Source organism: Macaca thibetana, chromosome 17 (assembly GCF_024542745.1).
Source record: "Macaca thibetana thibetana isolate TM-01 chromosome 17, ASM2454274v1, whole genome shotgun sequence".
NCBI lineage: Eukaryota > Metazoa > Chordata > Mammalia > Primates > Cercopithecidae > Macaca > Macaca thibetana.
The window spans coordinates 26,720,734-26,739,651 of record NC_065594.1 but is presented as its reverse complement, the minus strand read 5'-3'; the positions used below and the strand labels follow the sequence as shown (position 1 = coordinate 26,739,651).

Below are 18,918 nucleotides of genomic sequence, written 5' to 3'. Positions count from 1 at the left end.
CTCTCACTAAAAAAAGTAATAATAATTTGAGCCTTAAAGTTAAACATTCAAATAAATACAAAAATCCACCAATCTGGTTTTTTAAAGTATGAAATTCAACTATGCCAAAAACAATTTATGCAAATATTTCAAAATTTCAAAGTATAATATCCAACACCATACTTAGTATCACTTTCCCAAATAAATGTCCAGGACATTTAACTTAGAAGTGGTATTATATATAAGCTGCGCAAATTTTATTTCTCTTTTGTCGTATTTATAGTAGCTCAACATCATAAAACTATTGCTGGTAACTTATCAGTACTGAAAAATAAAACATTAAGTGAAAAATCAGAATATCTCTCTACCATAAAAACAAGGGTAATTTTCTCATCTCTACAACTCAAGATTCAAACTTTTCTGTTTAAGAATAAAAAGTCTATGTTCATTCTTACCTGATTTTTCCCCAAGTACAATTATAGAAATATTGCAAAAAGTTCTTTTTTTCCTCTAATAAAAGAGCTTAAAGAATGCACAATAATTTAAAATAATCTTGTTCATTCAATTGCTGGTAACACTTATAAAATGAGGTCATACTGTAGATATCCTTAAAGCTATTAAAAATATGTGTTGTAAGTACTAATTAAAAGGGATAACCACAATTAAGTGGAGATTTTTCAAAAATGATGTCTAGTGTTATGTCTGTAATTTCCAATTTTCAACTTTCAGCTGTCTACTTTGTAAAAGACCTTCACTGTGAAGCACAGCTCCAGTGTTAATATTTTGTACATCATTTAGGCAAAAATCACCTCATTCAGAAATTCAGAATTCTCAAATCCTTTAACACGTTGCAGTAACAGTCTAAAGTCCTTAATTTCTTTTGCTTTAGTCTTTAAGCTCTAATAAAATGCCACATTTGCCAAAAAAGTAAGAGGATGATTTCACTGGTAGCCCAAAAAGATTTTTTTTCCTGGATCTTCCTTTACTGATACTGATATACAAAGCAGTTCAAGAAGCTTTAGTTAAAAGAGTAATTCAGAAAGTAGTATTTCCTTTTGGAAAAAGAATGTGGCTTTTGAATAAACACTCCAGACATTTAAGTTATGGTATGATAAAACTAAGAGAAACAAAATCTCCCCCAATGACTACTAAGTACATTTTTCTATGTACATTTACATGCAAGTCAAGATTCAGTAATGCATAATAAACACCTTGTAAGTCAAATTCTAAATTAATTTAAATAGGTCTGTACCATAAATGTATTTGAGATATTTCTGCTTAAAAAATACTTCCAGTCACATAAACCTTTTATATGTCAGAGTTGAATTCCATGAGGTCATTTGGGCTTATTACGCCAAGTATATTATACGCATTTCTGTCTAGTTGGGAAGACTACAATCCTGTGCAATATGCAACCTTGCACACTCAATATGCAACAGCAGTGTCCTATCAGGGATGTGTACACAGGAGGTCCTGCCAAGGCATTGGGGATGCACCTAGGCAATTCGTTTATTTCCCAGCACTCAACCCTCACTTCAGATATTAATACCCTCGTGGAGAATCAAAATGTAAAGTAAAAGTTTCACTGGCTAATATTTGCAAACACGGAATTACATAACTAGGTAATAAGATGCACTTTGGTTAAAGAGAACCAAGCTCTCAATCCCTTGAGAGCATTGTATCAACATTACAGTAAATGGCCGGCCATGCATTTTATGTCTCTTCTCCTCACTGCCCCAAAAACACACAAACAAAACCACCACCACAAACAAAAAGCTTAATTATCAAAATCTTCAGTCTTGATTGGGTGAATAGGGAAAACCAGAAAGGATAAAGAACCAGGGTCTAAATAGCTATTTGTCATAGGTAACTCAGAACTTATACTGGGCTAGTCAGCCTTCACTTTCTCTCATGTGCTCATCCTGCCACTATTTTCTTTCCTATATCAGCACTTTACTTTTCTCTCTCCTTTTAAAGAACATCTACAAAGTGGGGTAGATAGAAAGCAACACTATTTGTCAGCAAAACAACCTGCAGGGATACATATGAAGCAAGCTTAACCTATTCTGCAGCCTGATACTGGAAAAGGCGTTTCATAAGCAGGCACTGCAACAAAGAGGTGCTGACAACTTCACTGTTCACTGTGAGGTAAACAGAAGTGACAATGTGCTTTATTACATAATACCTCTACCCATCTCCTTTCTCTTTGACCCACTGCTACTTGATATGAGGGAAGAATGTAACATGTAAAACACCAAAAGGAAGAAAGGGAATAGTCTGGTTAGAGTGAGGAGGTAGTTGTTATTTTTCACAACTAAAACAATTTAATTTCTGCCAAATATAATTATGTAATCCTAGTATCTTCATAGATTTTTGAAACTGGAAGAATCCTTACAGGCCATCTGGTCCTACCCTCTCATCTTACAGACAGAAAACCTAAAAATTTATGCCCAAGATCAAACAGTTATGTAATGACAGAACTGGGTCTTCTGATACAGTACATCAAGTATTTTGGTATTTGCAAATATACAACAATTTCCCAAGGTTCAAAGTATTGACACAAAAATAAATGAATTGTTGCCTATAGCATAAAACATATATAATTTCAAATTCACTTTTGCTACCCAAAATACATCCCATCTTTGCTGTCTATAGCTCTAAGAGCTTTATGCCTACTAGGAGAGGAGAGGAGGAAGGTGAAAACACTTAAGGGAAAAATGCAGGAAAAGAATAAACAGCAAGCTAGTTGAAGTAAAACAATCAACAGAAATGGCTGTTAGGATTAAGAACTACTGAAAAGATAAGACTGAGAAATGGGGTAATGGAACTGTTTCCGGAGAGTTCTCACCCTGCAGAAGAAAAAAACAGCAAGACAGAAGCAATGCAAAAGTACTGGAATGCATGTTATATAAGCCAGCTGATTAGAGTGATCAGAATTCTTGTGGCATAAGGTAACAGAATCTGCATTTTAAAACCAGAACTCCAGAGGATACCAGAGCAGGTGGTCCCTAAGAGCACATTTTGGAAAACACTGGTCTGTGGGATATTGTGATCTAGGAGGGTTAAAGACAAGAAAAACTCTTGTTCAGGAGTTCTGGACCATTAACTAGCTTGGTTTGATTCTTTCAACCAACCAGGCAAAGGAAATGCCCTCGGCAAAACACATTAAGGCTGATTGTGTTCCCAGTCCAGGCAGTCAGACAAGGTGGCTGCCACAGAGTCACCCGCAAGGAGCCAGAGAACATTATGTAATCACTGCCCAAGCTCTGAAATGAAGAGATCAGAACTTCTTTCACAAAAGTCTGTCATTAAGGTTTTCCTTTTCCCATTAAGCGACTGACTGATTAAAGGATTCTACTTTCAATGTAGAGAAATATTTTGTCATCCCCTAAAGAAGTTTTTCAGCTTATAGCTGGAAAGAGAATTAGTCATTTTGTATCTACCAACTCATCCGTTACTGCTGCGTGGTTTACAAAGATGACTCTGGCCCTCACTCTTTAGTCCCAGCAGTATTTTTTTTGGATATGGAGGATCTGAGAAAATAAAAAATGGAAAACAAAGCACGGAGCTACCAATAATTACTTATAGCTGCAATAACCACAAAATTTAAATATGGTGAACTCGTGAGCAATTTTGAGAATGTGGCAGAGTCACTATTTCAGAAATGACAAAAATTGTCAGAAGTCAGATTTAATGGTGCTCAGCAAATGTAATTCTGATGTTTGTCCAGAGTTTCAAATCTCCACTACAGCGGAACAGAGAAAAGCTGTCTGAAGTGACGTCATCCAATGCTTGCTCACTCTCTCTCTTTCTAAATGGGAGCAGTTATATTTGTTAATAGGATTTTTAAATGTATAAATATATGTGATAGCATTAAGACTACACATATTTGAGATTGTTGTGACTGGGTACTTGACTCTCAATTTATTTTAGATACAATAAATGTATAAACAAAGAGCTAACATAATAATTTGCTACTGGAATTTTCATCTGTGCATTCCAAACGTTTTCTTTAAAGACCAAGATTGTTTGCAATGGCTTCAGGAAAACAATGCCAATACGGAAAACCAAAACCTTTAATCCTTTTAGGGAATCAGTTCACTGTTCCTATTTCAAGGCAAGGCAAGTCATTTAGAAATCAACCCTTGACGTGTTTGTTTTTATCAGAGCATTTCGAGAAAGCAAGATTACCATTATAAAGACAGATTATATTCAGAATATAATAAATTATAATATGTCTAGATTACCATTATATTGTGAATTTTTTACAATATTATTAGTGGCCTATTTTTCAGTAATAATTTTTATTCGTCCATATTAAAACTCCTATTATTTATACGTGGCACACAAATTTTTTTTAAGTTAAAACTAAATTTACCCTACTGATAATAGGTCTTGAAAAATGCTAACGACAACAAAAAAGATAAGCAACATAACTTTACAGTTAATTTCTAATTTTTGCAGCCTAAAAAGGATCTGGGTAAGAGGCTGTGGGCTTTAACTTATGAGACAATTACACTCATATTTAAGTAAATATGATCGTAACCTACTAAAAGTTAACACAATAACAGCCCCACTTCATGAATTTTCCTAGGATTAAAGGGAGATTTTGTAAAACGAAGGAGAATTTTATTAGTGACCCGGGGGCAAATTTCTTATGTTTAGTTTCACGCAGCAGGAGTCCTCACAAAGACGCTGATATAATTTAAATGCCAACTATTCGCTTTTCACTAACATCCACATAGTCATTACTGGCCTTTACCACTAATGGCAAGAGACAGCCCAAACCTACTTCGGGCGGAGTGTCCCTTCGTCCCCTCTCCAGGTGAAGTTCACCTGCCACTACCTAAGGGCCGTGGAAAAAGGAGGTAAAGAAACACTTTTAAAATTAAGACGCTTACAGTTGCTGGACTTAGTCCAAGTGCTGTTCAAGCCTAGAAACGAAAGTAGGAAACAACAGAGGTTTAGGCTTGTAATGATGTCAGCCATTTTAGGTACATTATTTATACTGGGAAGGAAGTGCCAAACTCGGTTGTTGTTGTTGTGCCTGTCGCTGACGGTCCCCAGATCGAACGAGCCCAGTCCTGGCGGCACGCACACTCCCCGGACTGCACAAACGACCGGGACCTCGGCACAATTAGCCAATCGTTCCCTCTCCAGATCTCCCAAGCCCCCGACCCCGCGTCAGGCAGCGCTTCCAGCACACGCAGTTCCTTACAAAGGAGCTGCGGCCCCACAGGAAACGGGAACGCCGGGCTCTCTCGGACACTTGTCCCCGGGGCGCCAGCCCAGCGCCCGCCACCTCGGGGCGCACTGCCGCTCCAGCCCGCGCAGCCCTCCCCGGCCGGGCCCAGCACCCGCTTCCCCGACCTCCCCGGCCTCGGACCTTGCAGTCCACAGCGACGGCGTCGGGGGGGATGATAAGCGCCTCCTCGCCGCTCTTGGGCTCATCCTTCTTGGCTTCCTTCTGGGCCAGAGCGGAGTTGAACGTCACTTTCACCATGGCGCGGCCTGGGACGCCCTCGAAGGGCGGCGGCGGGCTCGGGGCGCGGGCTGCGGGCTCCCGGCTGCGACTGCAGCCTCTATAGCCGGGCTCCGGGCGCGGCTCCGGGCGGCTGAGGAGGTTCGGGAGGCTCCGCGGCGGCAGAGGCGGCTACTGCGGTAGGGCTCTCGCAGCCTCCCAGCTCCCGCGCGAGGGCGGAGACGGCTCGCGCACCCACTCGGAGGCGGGAGGGGGCGGGGCCAGCGGCCGGAGGCGGGGCGCTGCGCGGGACCCTGCCCTCGCCCGGCAGCTGGGCGCGGGATCCCGGCGCGCCTGGGAGAGGGATGGGCATCCATCTGGGACGCCCAGAATTTCCAGTTCTGAATTCGCTCCCAACCAGTTTACGTCCAGGCCCAGTGCTGCAGGTTTGTAGCAAAATCGAGTGAACTTTCCTGAGTTCGCTGGGTACAAGGGACTAACCTTTGCAGCACCAGACTGCCGCTTGTCTGCCCCCTGTCCCCACTGCAAGCCTTAAAGGCCATGGAATTTTTGTGCACCTATATCTTCATTTTCTCACTTATTAGGGAACAGACTCAGTGGAGCACAAAAATATTTAAAGCCCTCTGCCCTTGAGATCTGACTTTATCTTTCACGGACCTCACCCAAGGGCGTTTACCTGGCTCAGACCTGCCTGGTCTTCCTTCCCTCGCTCGGGAGGTCAGGGCCTGTTCTGCCTAGTCCCAGACCAATGTGGAGGAAGCCTCTTGGCAGATTTGTATATCAAACATCTCACACTCATAAAACGAAATGTTCCATTCTTGTGCATACTTGGAAAAAAACCACGTGCACACTTGGCTGATTTTTTACTCAAGGTAAAGTACTCGATGACGAGTCCCTTTATTTTTCTGCAAAATGAAAAAATAATTAAAGATAAAGCAAAATTGTCATGTTTTGAAGACCTTTAATTTACAACTAATGTGAGGGAGAATGCTGGCTCCCATCTTTATTGCGTTCATGACTGTCAACAGACGGCCCCATTGGACAAATGGGTGATCTTGTATCCTTCTTCCACCCCATTCTGTCCTAGTTCATCCACAGTTGTGGGTATGCTCTAGAATGTTACAGCTGTGTCAGCTCTGCCCTGGACCAACTCTGAGAAAAGTGGGTTGAGTCTGAGAACTTCGGGGATTTGGCCCTGCTCAAGGAGAGAGTTGGGTATCTCCATAGAACATCAGATCATAAGTCCCTGGGAAACAGCCCAAAATCTCCAAATCCTTTTGTTCATTTATTTCAGAAACATCCTGGGCTGAGATAGAAACCCAAGTCAGACTTTGAGTTTGCTTTGGGTATTCAGGAATTCCTGTCAAAATGAAATCTGCTCAACCGAGAGGAGGATGAGTTGGGCTCCAGTTCTGGTGAGTTTTAACAGTAGTTAACCATACTTGAAGCAACTTATTTAAACTCCCTGGGTCTCCCTTGTCCAGGCATCAGCTCTGTGAGGTTGACTCTATGGACTGGCCTTTCATAGCATCTAATGTTATCTAATTCCTCAGAATTAACGACTCCTCCCAGCTCCCTAGTTTAATAGGTTTCCTGAGATATTGCAATTGAAGACTAAGTATTTCTGGAAGCAAGAGTTGGAGGATTATAAATAATTATATGTACATCTTTCTACTTCGTTCTGTGTTAAGATGGTAGAAAAATGCTCAAGGCATTTTGCAGTAGATGGTAGAGAAGAATTTGGCTGTCATTATACTCTGGAGGGGAAAAAAAGAATTACAGAAGAAAAGAAAACAAAATTCTTCGTGAACAAGACTACTGAACAGACTAGGAAGCTGAGGCAAAGCATGAACAAATGAGGTTGACAGAACTAGAAATCCTCCCCTGCCCCAGGATTTCTATTTTGAAAGACTCATGAATAAAAGACCATTCATTATTTTGTGTACTTGCAGTGAGCAACAGTTTAAAATCAGTTGGCAACCGGTCTGGGAATAATCTCCTGGTTTTGCTTCTCCATTTTATCTCATGTGTCTACAGAACTGTGTAGTGCACAACAGCAGGGATAATAAAGACTCTGGAGCAACACCAAACATAGCAAATACAGTCTTGTGATTTAGAAAAGGTTGCCCGTTGACCCTGAAAACTTAGGAGCAAGGGAGGAGGAGAGTCCATGACTCAACAAAAGAAAGTTAAAAACATAGTTATAAGTTACTATTAACTACCAAATGTAAAGGGAGTCTTAGAGGACCTTTGTTTTCCTTTTTCATGTTGATTTTGAGAGAGCAAGATGAATCTGATTCCAGCTCTGCATATCACAGGGAGCCATGTTTGTTTTTATGCTTACCAAAGGAGGGAGGAAAAAATGGAAGTGGGGAACTGAATTCTAAAATCTTTTATTAATAGATTTGTGTGATGTGCTTCAACAAGGATTTTTTTTTTTTTTTTTTTTTTAATTTTTGGCTTCTTTACATCTCTATTCTGTCCTTTCTCAAGGAAACAATCCCTATTCAGAGAAATTTCTTGTGGTTTTACAGAATGATTGGAAACTTTTTTTTTCCCCCACAAATATAGGGTCCTTGGTGAAACAACATCACTGAATATGCCCTTTAAAATGTGCTCCTGTTGCCTCTTCTCTTAACTCAATGTGTAGTTTAGCTGGGCATCTTGTGGCTTTGTCTGAACTTTCATAAAAGAAGTGTTTCTTCTAGGTGAAAAGTGAAGGCTTTGACTTGCCTCTTCAGAGACTTAAGCACTGTTTATATTTCTTACCGACTTCCTACTTCAATATTATATATGCTTTTCAATTTTTAAAATTTATTTTATATAAATTATTTTAATGTAATTTTAAAATAATTTATCATTATTTTCCTTGAACTGCAGATGCAATTTTTTTCTTTCTCAAATCTTGGGCTCTATAATATCCCGAGACCCTTTGGGAATTATCCTAATAACAAATGCAGCTCTCTTTTGATTTGACTGGCTGTGGCACTTGGGATTTTTGTTTTGCTTTGTGAAAAGACTGGATATGCTTTGCACTGATGAAAGAGAGAGAGAAGCCAGGCGCGGTGGCTCACGCCTATAATCCCAGAACTTTGGGAGGCCCAGGCAGGCAGATCACCTGAGGTCGGGAGTTCGAGACCAGCCTGACCAAAATGGAGAAAGCCCGACTCTACTGAAAATACAAAAAATTAGCTGGGCATGGTGGCGCATGCCTGTAATTCCAGCTACTTGGGAGGCTGAGGTAGTAGAATTGTTTGAATCCGGGAGGCAGAGGTTTCAGTGAGTCCAGATTGCGCCATTGCACTCCAGCCTGGACAACAGGAGCGAAACTCCGTGCCCCTCCCTGCCAAAAAAAAAAGAGAGAGGGAGGAAAAAGAAGGAAAAGATGAGAAACACAAACCATAAAAAGAGTGAAATCAAAAGAAGGGGAAGACAAGCCACAGACTGGGAGAAAGTATTTGCAAAAGATGTATCTGATGAAAGACTTGAATCCAAAATACACAAATAACTCTTTAAACTCAACAATAAGAAAACAAACCACCTCATTAAAAAATAGGCCACCAAGCCAAGTGCAGTGTCACAAGCCTATAGTCCCAGCTACTCAGGAAGCTGAGGTGGGAGGATTGCTTGAGTCCAGGAATTCAAGGTTGCAGTGCATTATGACCATACCTATGAATAGTCACTGCACTCCATCCTGGGCAACATAATGAGACCCTGTCTCTATTTTTAAAAATTATTTTTCTTTACAGGGTGTAGTGGTGCATTCTATAGTCCCAGCTACTTGGGAGGCTGAAGCAAGAAAATCATTTGAGCACAGGAGTCCCTAAAAATAAACAAATAAATAAATACAAATCAAAATTAAATAAAACAAATAATCCAGTTCCGTAGTTGCAATAACCACATTTTTAAAAAAAGGGCAAGCAATCTGAAGAGACCCCTTACCAAAGAACATACACAGATGGCAATTAAGCATATGAAAAGATACTCCACATCTATCTTTACGTGTATCATTAGGGAATTGCAAATTAAAACTACAATGAAATACCCTAAGCACCTATTAAAATGGCCAAAATTGGCAACAGCAACCACACCAATTATTGATGAGGATGCTGGGCAAAGGGAATGCTCATTCATCACTGATGGAAATGGAAAATGGTACAGCCGCAATTTCTTACAAAACTAAACACACTCTTATCATACAATCCAACAATTATGCTCCTTGGTATTTACCCCAAGGAGCTGAAAACTTATGTCCACCAAAAAGCCCTGTGTATGTATGTTTACAGCTGCTTTATTCATAATTACCAAAATGTTAAAGCAACCAAGATATCCTTCAGTAGATGAATGGATAAACTGTCGTACATCCAGATAATGAAATATTATTCAGCACTGAAAAGAAATGAACCATCAAACCATAAAGACATGGAGGAAATGTAAAGACATATTATTAAATCAAAGAAGCCAGTCTGAAAAGGCTACCGACTGTATAATTCCAACTATATGACATTTTGGAAAAGGCGTAACTATAGAAACAGTAGAAAGATCACTGGTTACCACTGATCAGTAAAACGATCAGAGTTAGTGGCAAGGGAGGAAGGGATGAATAGGAGGAGCAGAGAGGATTTTTAGGACAGTGAAACTGCTCTGCATGATACTACAATGGTGATACATGCCATTATCCATTCGTCAAAATCCATAGAATGTATCAATGTAGGTTCATTGATTTAACAAGTGTATGAGCCTGGTGGGAGCTATAGACAGTCGGGGAGGTTGTATGTGTGTGGAGACGGGGTATATGGAAACTCTCTGTACTTTCTTGCTCAAGTTTGCTGGGACCCTAAAAGTGCTCAAAACATAATGTTAATTAAAATGAAAGAGAGAGAAATGGTACAAAGGTTGGTGGTCGAATGGATAGAACCCTCTCAGAAGACCCAGACCCTTGTCTTGTCTGAACCTCACCATTCTTCATATTTTCATTGGTAATAGTCTGCAAATAAACCAACTGTTTAAAGCATGATATTAGAGTCTACAAAGAGCTGGAGCAGCCTGGTAAGGTTTCACAGAGGAGACAAAATTTTAGTTGGAGAAATGGAAAGGGTTTAGGTGAAGGCAAAGGAAAAGGAAGAAGAGCCTGAGTGGAGGGAAGAGCATGAAGAAGAGAACTGAGACCAGGAAAGAGGACTGAGGCAAGAGGAGAGAAGCACCACTCAGGCTGAGAGTGTATGCTGAGTAATTGTGGGGAACACAGCTGGATGGGCGATGGAGCCATAAAGCTGCATGTCCTGTTATAATTAGTAATATGGACTTTATCCTCAAAGGGACTGTGGAAAGTTTCTGCAAATATCAGTTGTTGTTTTTTATTTTATTTGTTTATGTTTTGAGATGGAGTCTCGCTCTGTGGCCCAGGCTGGAGTATAGTGGTGTGATCTCAGTTCACTGCAGCCTCAGCCTCCCGGCTAGCTGGGATTACAGGTGCACGCTACCATGCCAGCTCATTTTTGTATTTTCAGTAGAGATGAGGTTTCACCATATTGGCCAGGCCAGTCTCAAACTCCTGACCTCAAGTGATCTGCCCACCTCTGCCTCCCAAAGTGCTGGGATTACAGACAGTCATGAGCCACTGCACCCAGCCATGCAAATATCAGTTTTTAAAATAAAAGGCTGCTCTATAAAGATTGATCTGGCTTTCTGAGTGAACAGGAAAAGAGGAAACACCAGAAGCAGAAAGAGAAGTTCAAATAGCTTCTCTCCTTTTTTATGGGGATAAATGAGATAAGATTCTAATGCCTTTTATTTATGTTGGAAGAAAGAATACCAAATAAATCTGGCATTACTAGTAACAATGTCTAATAAACAGTACTTGTGTTTATAAGTCAAGTGACGTAAAAGACATATGCACCAAGGCTGGCAGAACAGTGTAAAGGTCTGTCCTCCTTTGATTGAACCTTACCAAGTGTCCTACTGGGCTTCATCCAGGAAGGCTTTGAACTTCCAGGCGAATAGCATAAAGGCAGTGATGTTGTCATAGCCATTGTTTTGACAACATGGATTGTAGGAGGAGACACTAATATTTATCATGATTGCATTTATGTGTGTGTGTATGTGTGTCTGTATGTATATATATATATATATATACACACACACACACACATTGCATATATAATAAATATGTGGCGGGGGTGTGTGTGCGTGCGTGTGTGTGTGAGTGTGTGTGATCTAAACTCCTCTATATGTTTCTTAAGGCCCTCCATTACCTGCCTGGTGACATCGCACCAAGCCAACCTTATATCTCTCATGTACTCTCTCCACTCTGTTCTGTTCAGCGTTTAGTGTAGGAATCTGCCTTGCTTATTATCTTTATCAAAATCATTGCTCTAATTAAGATCGAGAAAGCATGTAGCAAATTTTGTTGTAACAAAAGAGGAATATGAAGTTAGTATGAAGAAATTTCTTTCAGTGGGTTTCTTAGATGCTTGACCACATTTCCAAAGTACCATTTTCTTTTTTCCCCATTTTTCTAAAATGAGATAAACCTGACACATATATAGTAGGACACGTAAAGTTTCCCGAAGGCAGACTCCATCTAATCTTGATTTTTAAAGATGTATCAATTACCCCAAGATCTAATTTAAATTCCACATGTGATCCCTAAATATTTTTCTTTCTTTTTTCTTTCTTTCTTTTTTAACCTTTTCCCCAGAGCTGGGACAAAAGCAATGGTAACTTTATGTGAGTTGTTATGAATTTTTTAACATTATGGCACTTTAATGAAAAAAGTAAAAGTTGTCACTTAACCTAGACTCTGAAAATACCTTTTAAACTGTGGATGCTTTCATAAGTGGAACATATGAAAATATACATTTATTTCCTGGAGATATTTGATAAATCTAATTGTTAACTAACTTTAAAAAATTTGCCCAGAACAAGGACTTCATGTCTAAAACACCAAAAGCAATGGCAACAAAAGCCAAAATTGACAAATGGGATCTAATTAAACTAGAGAGCTTTTGCACAGCAAAAGAAACTACCATCAGAGCGAACAGGCAACCTACAGAACGGGAGAAAATTTTTGCAATCTACTCATCTGACAAAGGCTAATATCCAGAACCTACAAAGAACTCAAACAAATTTACAAGAAAAAAACAAACAACCCCATCAAAAAGTGGGCAAGGGATATGAACAGACATTTCTCAAAAGAAGACATGCATACAGCCAACAGACACATGAAAAAATGCTGGCCATCAGAGAAATGCAAATCAAAACCACAATGAGATACCATCTCACACGGGTTAGAATGGCAATCATTAAAAAGTCAGGAAACAACAGGTGCTGGAGAGGATGTGGAGAAATAGGAACACTTTTACACTGTTGGTGGGATTGTAAACTAGTTCAACCATTATGGAAAACAGTATGGCGATTCCTCGAGGATCTAGAACTAGAAGTACCATATGACCCAGCCATCCCATTACTGGGTATATACCCAAACGATTATAAATCATGCTGCTATAAAGACACATGCACACGTATGTTCATTGCGGCACTATTCACAATAGCAAAGGCTTGGAATCAACCCAAATGTCCATCAGTGACAGACTGGATTAAGAAAATGTGGCACATATACACCATGGAATTCTATGCAGCCATAAAAAAGGATGAGTTTGTGTCCTTTGTAGGGACATGGATGCAGCTGGAAACCATCATTCTCAGCAAACTATCACAAGAACAGAAAACCAAACACCACATGTTCTCACTCATAGGTGGGAATTGAACAATGAGATCACTTGGACTCGGGAAGGGGAACATCACACACCGGGGCCTGTTATGGGGAGGGGGGAGGGAGGAGAGATTGCCTTGGGACTTATACCGGATATAAAGGACGAGTTGATGGGTGCTGACGAGTTGATGGGTGCAGCACACCAACATGGCACAAGTATACATATGTAACAAACCTGCACATTAAGCACATGTACCCTAGAATTTAAAGTATAATTAAAAAAAAAAAATTTGCCCAGAAACTTTATGAGAAAGACTGAGATAGACTAACCATGGTTATATGATATACCACATCTCTAAATATTTTTGTATATTATATCTTAGACAGTTGGCACTCCATATCTATGTATTCTGTATCTGTGGGTTTTGCGTCCATAGATTCAACCAATGGGTCAAAAATATTTGAAAAAAAAAAAAAGGATGGTTGTGCCTGTACTGAACATGTTTACACACCTTTTTTCTTGTCACGGTTTTCTAAACAATACAGTGTAATAATTTATATAACAGTTACATTGTATTTTGTATTATAAGTAATCTAGAGATAATTTAAAATATATGGGAGGATGTGCGTAGGTTATATGCAAATACTATACCATTTTATATAAGGGAATTGAGCATCTGTGGATTTTGGTATCTGAGGGGAGTCCTGGAACCAGTCCCTCATGGATACTGAGGGATGACTGTATTTTGTAAATACTTATTATATCTAAGGCATATGTGCAGTTTAAATCTAAGTCAAAGTAAGAAAAAAAAGTGCTGGGCAGGAAATCAAAAAACAAACTTGCCTGGCATGGGAAACTCAAATTTCTGAAAACCGTATATTTGACGTCTCATCTTCTCAGACTTAATAGCCAGAAGACTTTGCCTTGTGTTCAAACAATGTTCTAGCTAATAGAATCAAAGAACTGGAAAAAACAAAACAAAACAAACAAAAAACATTTAAGATAACTTCTGATAGTTCTTTTTCTGCCTAGTCCAAGGACAGACTGCAACCCAGTCTAATGGGAAGGTCATGCTTATTTAGACAGACTTAGTTTTTTGTGTGTTTTTTTTTTTTTTTTTTGAGCCACAACAAAATTATTTTTCTTACGATCATTTAACAAAAATACCCAAAAAATCAAGGAAAACTTGAACTATTTTTATCTCCAGAAGAGCTGTGGTCAATGGCAGCTATAGGTGGTCAGACACTAAAGCGATCTTTCCAACTTGGGACCCCAAGACACATTGCATCTGGCAATAGTTATTAAGCAAGAAAAACATTCATAAAGCAACATAATTAATGGGATTGAAACAGTAAGAGCTTTATCCTACATTTAGTCTTCCTGGCTACTGGGTGGTATGCAACCTAGCCATAGATACTTTGAGGAGACTGTTTTCTATTAACTCTGGGATCATTTCCTAGTCTAGCATGATAGACTATGCCTAGCTAAACCCATCCCCCATATTCCCAGCCTTTAGTAGACACATAGACCAGGAAAGTCCTCACAATGAGTTATTGACAAACCCTTAGAAGCGACTGGGACAGTAAGTCCAGACTCCTTGAATCATTTCCTAGGGTATGCGGGGGTAGTGTCTGTACTTGAAAGGTGTGTCTCTCAAACTTGGTGAAAACTGCAAGCTCTTTGGGTTGATGCAATGAATTTGTTCTCCTGGGTTCTGCCCCAATACTTTAAAATTTCTAAAGATTTATTTTGATGTTGAAGAAAAGACTATTAAACAAATGTGTCCCCTTAGCGAAGTAATCGCTGTAAAGCAAATTGGGAGGTTATAACCAAAGGAGCTCCAGGTGGGATGAAAGTATATGAAATGAACTGTGCTGGGTGACCCATGCCTGGAACAAAATGAGGCCTGAAAGAGGTATGTTTGAGACCCTTCCCATTACAGATGGCTTCCTTCAGTACACTTCAATTCAAAGGGGGTTATTTTATTCCCAAATCTGCCTGGGTTCCAGGCCAATTTAACCAACTTGTGAAAGAACATGAGAAATGCATGGGCCGGGAGTGGTGGCTCACACCTGTAATCCCAGCACTTTGGGAGGCCGAGATGGGCAGATCACGAGGTCAGGAGTTGTAAACCAGCTTAGCCAATATGGTGAAACCCTGTCTCTACTAAAAATACCAAAATTAGCTGGGCGTGGTGGCACACACCTGTAGTCAAAGCTACTTGAGAGGCTGAGACAGCAGAATCACTTGAACCCGGGAGCTGAGACTGCACCAGCAGTGAGCTGAGACTGCGCCACTGTGCTCCAGTCTGGTCGACAGAGCAAGACTCCATCTCAAAAAGAAAAGAATATGAGAAATGCAAACAAGTCCACCAAAACAAGAGAAATCTACTTGGATTTTTACTTTGTTTGTTTGTTTGTTTTAGATGGAGTCTTGCTCTTGTTGCCCAGGATGGACTATAGTGGCACTATCTCGGCTCACTGCAACCTCTGCCGCCTGGGTTCAAGTGATTCTCCTGCCTCAGCCTCCCAAATAGCTGGGACTACAGGTGTGCACCACTACACCCGGCTAATTTTTTGTGTTTTCAGTAGAGACAGGGTTTCGCCATGTTGGTCAGGCTGGCCTTGAACTCCTGACCTCAGGTGATCCACCCACCTTGGCCTTCCAAAGTGCTGGGAAGATTTTTACTTTGAATCTGGTATAATCAACTTCCTTGTGCTTGGAATCATTGAATTACAGTGAGAACTTATACCCAAGAGAAATTTGTACTTTGAGTCAGAAAGTATCTAAAAAAACTGTTTCTGTATAATCTTTCACCTACTTTTCCTCTGGCTTATTGTCAGAAAAGGGAGGAAAGGTTTGATTTACTAAAATTCCAGAGAACAAAGATATAAATATTTACATAAAAACTCCTTTTTGAATTTTTAAGGTTTTCTTTAGAGGATGTTTTAGACAGATAAAAATAAGAACAGTGTCAAGATATACCTTTGGAAAACCAAGGGAAATTCAGCATGTTAAGCATGCTATATTATGTGTAATATAGTGTATTATATAAATATAGCATATTTATGTGTAGGGAGAAACATGGAAGTTTCTCCTTAGAATATTCTTGGGTTTGGTTGATCACACAGCATAAAAGGCCTGTAAATTCCATCTTAGAGAAAGCGCATGACCTAAAGCAGAAATAGCGTGTTTAACTGCCATTTGCTTTAACAGACCACACACGGAGGGGAAAAAAAGTATAAAAGAGAATCTGATCAGATACTAAAAGATATACTAAGGAAGTAGTCTGCTTTTGGTTTCACCAGTGAAAACAGCAAACGAATAGAAAATAGTCAGTACCTCCTTTCCCTTTCTAAACGCTTGGGGGGCCATTTTTTAGGCATAGAAAGATTAGAGGAACAAACACAATTAAGACATTCCCTAAGACAATAAAATTACATGGAACTGCAAATAAACCTCTACTCAACAGACAAGAAACAAAAATTGCTAGTGGTTCAAGAAATACCCATACAGTCAGGAACTTTTTCAAGCAGTCGAGTCTCAGTTAAAGTCCAGTGAGTTACTAAATGAGGGGAACAATACCTCGGTGTAGCTATGCGCTATTAGCTTTTGTCCCACTTGACTCTTTTAATGCCTTTGTCTTTAGTACTGTGGGTCATACTGTTGATGGAGCCTGCTGTTTCATATATATCTTAACTAGTTTTTCCTTTTTTTGGCTTGATCCCTTTTTAAACTTTGATATTCATCTCTTTCTGAAAGTGAAACTAATTATGTTTTGCAAGGAAAAAGGATACTCTTGGAGGCATAATAAAGCGTTGCGTTATAGTCATTACCAAGAAATTGCATAACTATCATTCTGAGATACCAGTGTTAGTTTTGTTGTTTTTTGTTTTTTGTTTTGAGGCTGATGGAGCCTTACTCTATTGCCCAGGCTGGAGTATGATGGCGTGATCTTGGCTCACTGCAACCTCCGCCCCCCGGGTTCAAGCAATTCTCCTGCCTCAGCCTCCCAAGTAGCTGTGATCACAGGCACTCACGACCACGCCTGGCTAATTTCTGTATTTTTAGCAGAGACGGGGTTTCACCATATTGGCCAGGCTCAGACTCCTGACCTCAGGTGATCCGCCCACCTCTGCTTCCCAAAGTGCTGGGATTACAGGCATGAGCCACCACGCCGGGCCCCTAGCGTTAGTTTTATGAAGAATTGGACTGTGTATAACAGAAACAAACACATATCTACTGCAAACAAGGAGTCTTAATGGCATTTAATCAAAAGCAATTCAATTCAGTGTTTAAAAATTTTTTGCCACATTACCTATGCACTTTATAAAAATCACATTCATCATTATGGAGATGAAAAAAGTTCCTTGTTAATGGCAAGTGAGTGGGTGGTTGCAGAAGACTGTGCAAAGATACAGACATAAAGGAAGAGAGAAATTGGGCAGAGAGGGCGTGGGGTATGGGAAGTAGAAGAAAGGACACATGTCATTAAGAACGAGTCGTTCTGTGAAACAGGAATGTGAACTAATAAATCCTGTTGTCTAATGGAATGCACCCAAGAAGAAAATAAACAGTTCAGTTGGTTGAAGACAGATTTCTAAGAAGTTTTTCTTATAGAGTACCCAAGGGAAAGCCGGTATTTCAGAAATTCTGGTGTCCATGACCAAATGGTATTTTCAAACAACTGTGGAGAGAAGTCAAGATGCATACACTTGGAGTCATTAAATAATGAGGAAGACAAGGTAGTGAGAAATCATTGCTAAACTGCAGTTCACCCCGTGCCTGCCAACAGATACAGAGCAGACAAGGTTGTGTTCCTGAGGTGACGCTGCTCTCGTTGAGGGCACCACTAAGCCAAACGAAGAACATTACTTATATATAGCTGGCTCTCCCTCAGGGAGGAACCCGAGGAAAGTCACAAAAAAAGTAGAGGAAGCCAAAAGAGTGTTTTTAGTCTCACACATCCTGTACTTTTTTTTTCAACTGCTATTTTGAAAGATAAACATTACATTTGTGGTTGAGTTGTCTTCCAGGTTAGAGAAAACAAAACAATATGGTTGTGAAAGAAGAGGCCTGTGATGGAGCTAATGACCTTGGAAAGGCAGACTGCTTTCCTGGCTTTCAAAACAAAGAAACCATTTTTAAAAAGTGGTTGAAAAAGAGTAAAGCCCTTGCATCTATCTCCAGTGCCCCTAGGCCCCCAGCTGGTTCTAGAGTGACCTGGACACAAAGATGCTCTGTCCAGGTGTGAGCAGAGGAATGGCACACCATCCCTGTATAGCCACATTCCATCTTCAGCTTTCATTCAACTGGCATTTTATAGGCAGGAAGTTGTGTTCAACTCAGGTTTTATTGAAACTAGGGCATTTCTGTATTCTTCTTAATTTGGAAATGAAAGCAAATTTTATTTAGGAAGCTAGCAGAGTTTTCTTGTGGGTTTGAAGGCAATCTCACTTTACCAATGGGTCAATTCCACAGATCCTTTGGTTTCCTATTAGACACCGAAAGTGCCTCCTACTTACTATATCCAAAACCCTGCTGTCATCACACAGGGCACCACTAAAGCCTGTAGTCACCTAAGAGATCAAAGAATTTGAGAAGAAGAAACCAACCTATATGGCATTAGTAGAGCAGTGGGTGGAAATGCCTGTTGGTTTAGATATTATTGAGCCTCCTTGAGAAATTACTCAATATGACGATAACATGTGTTGAAAGGTGTTGCAGAGTGGCTTCCTTTAT

At 40.0% G+C, this 18,918-nt stretch overlaps 2 protein-coding genes across 2 annotated transcripts in view; one reads left to right on the top strand and one right to left on the bottom strand.

The window, feature by feature from the left end:
* ITM2B (integral membrane protein 2B) overlaps positions 1 to 5,678 on the bottom strand; it is a 28,741-nt gene extending 23,063 nt beyond the window's left edge. The window contains exon 1 of the mRNA XM_050766374.1: positions 5,366 to 5,678. Coding sequence (XP_050622331.1) covers positions 5,366 to 5,482 — 117 coding nt within the window. The 5' untranslated portion in view covers positions 5,483 to 5,678. The remainder of the gene's footprint in view (positions 1 to 5,365) is intronic.
* Positions 1 to 18,918, top strand: part of MED4 (mediator complex subunit 4) — a 1,135,161-nt gene that overhangs the window by 963,749 nt on the left and 152,494 nt on the right. The window lies entirely within an intron of this gene.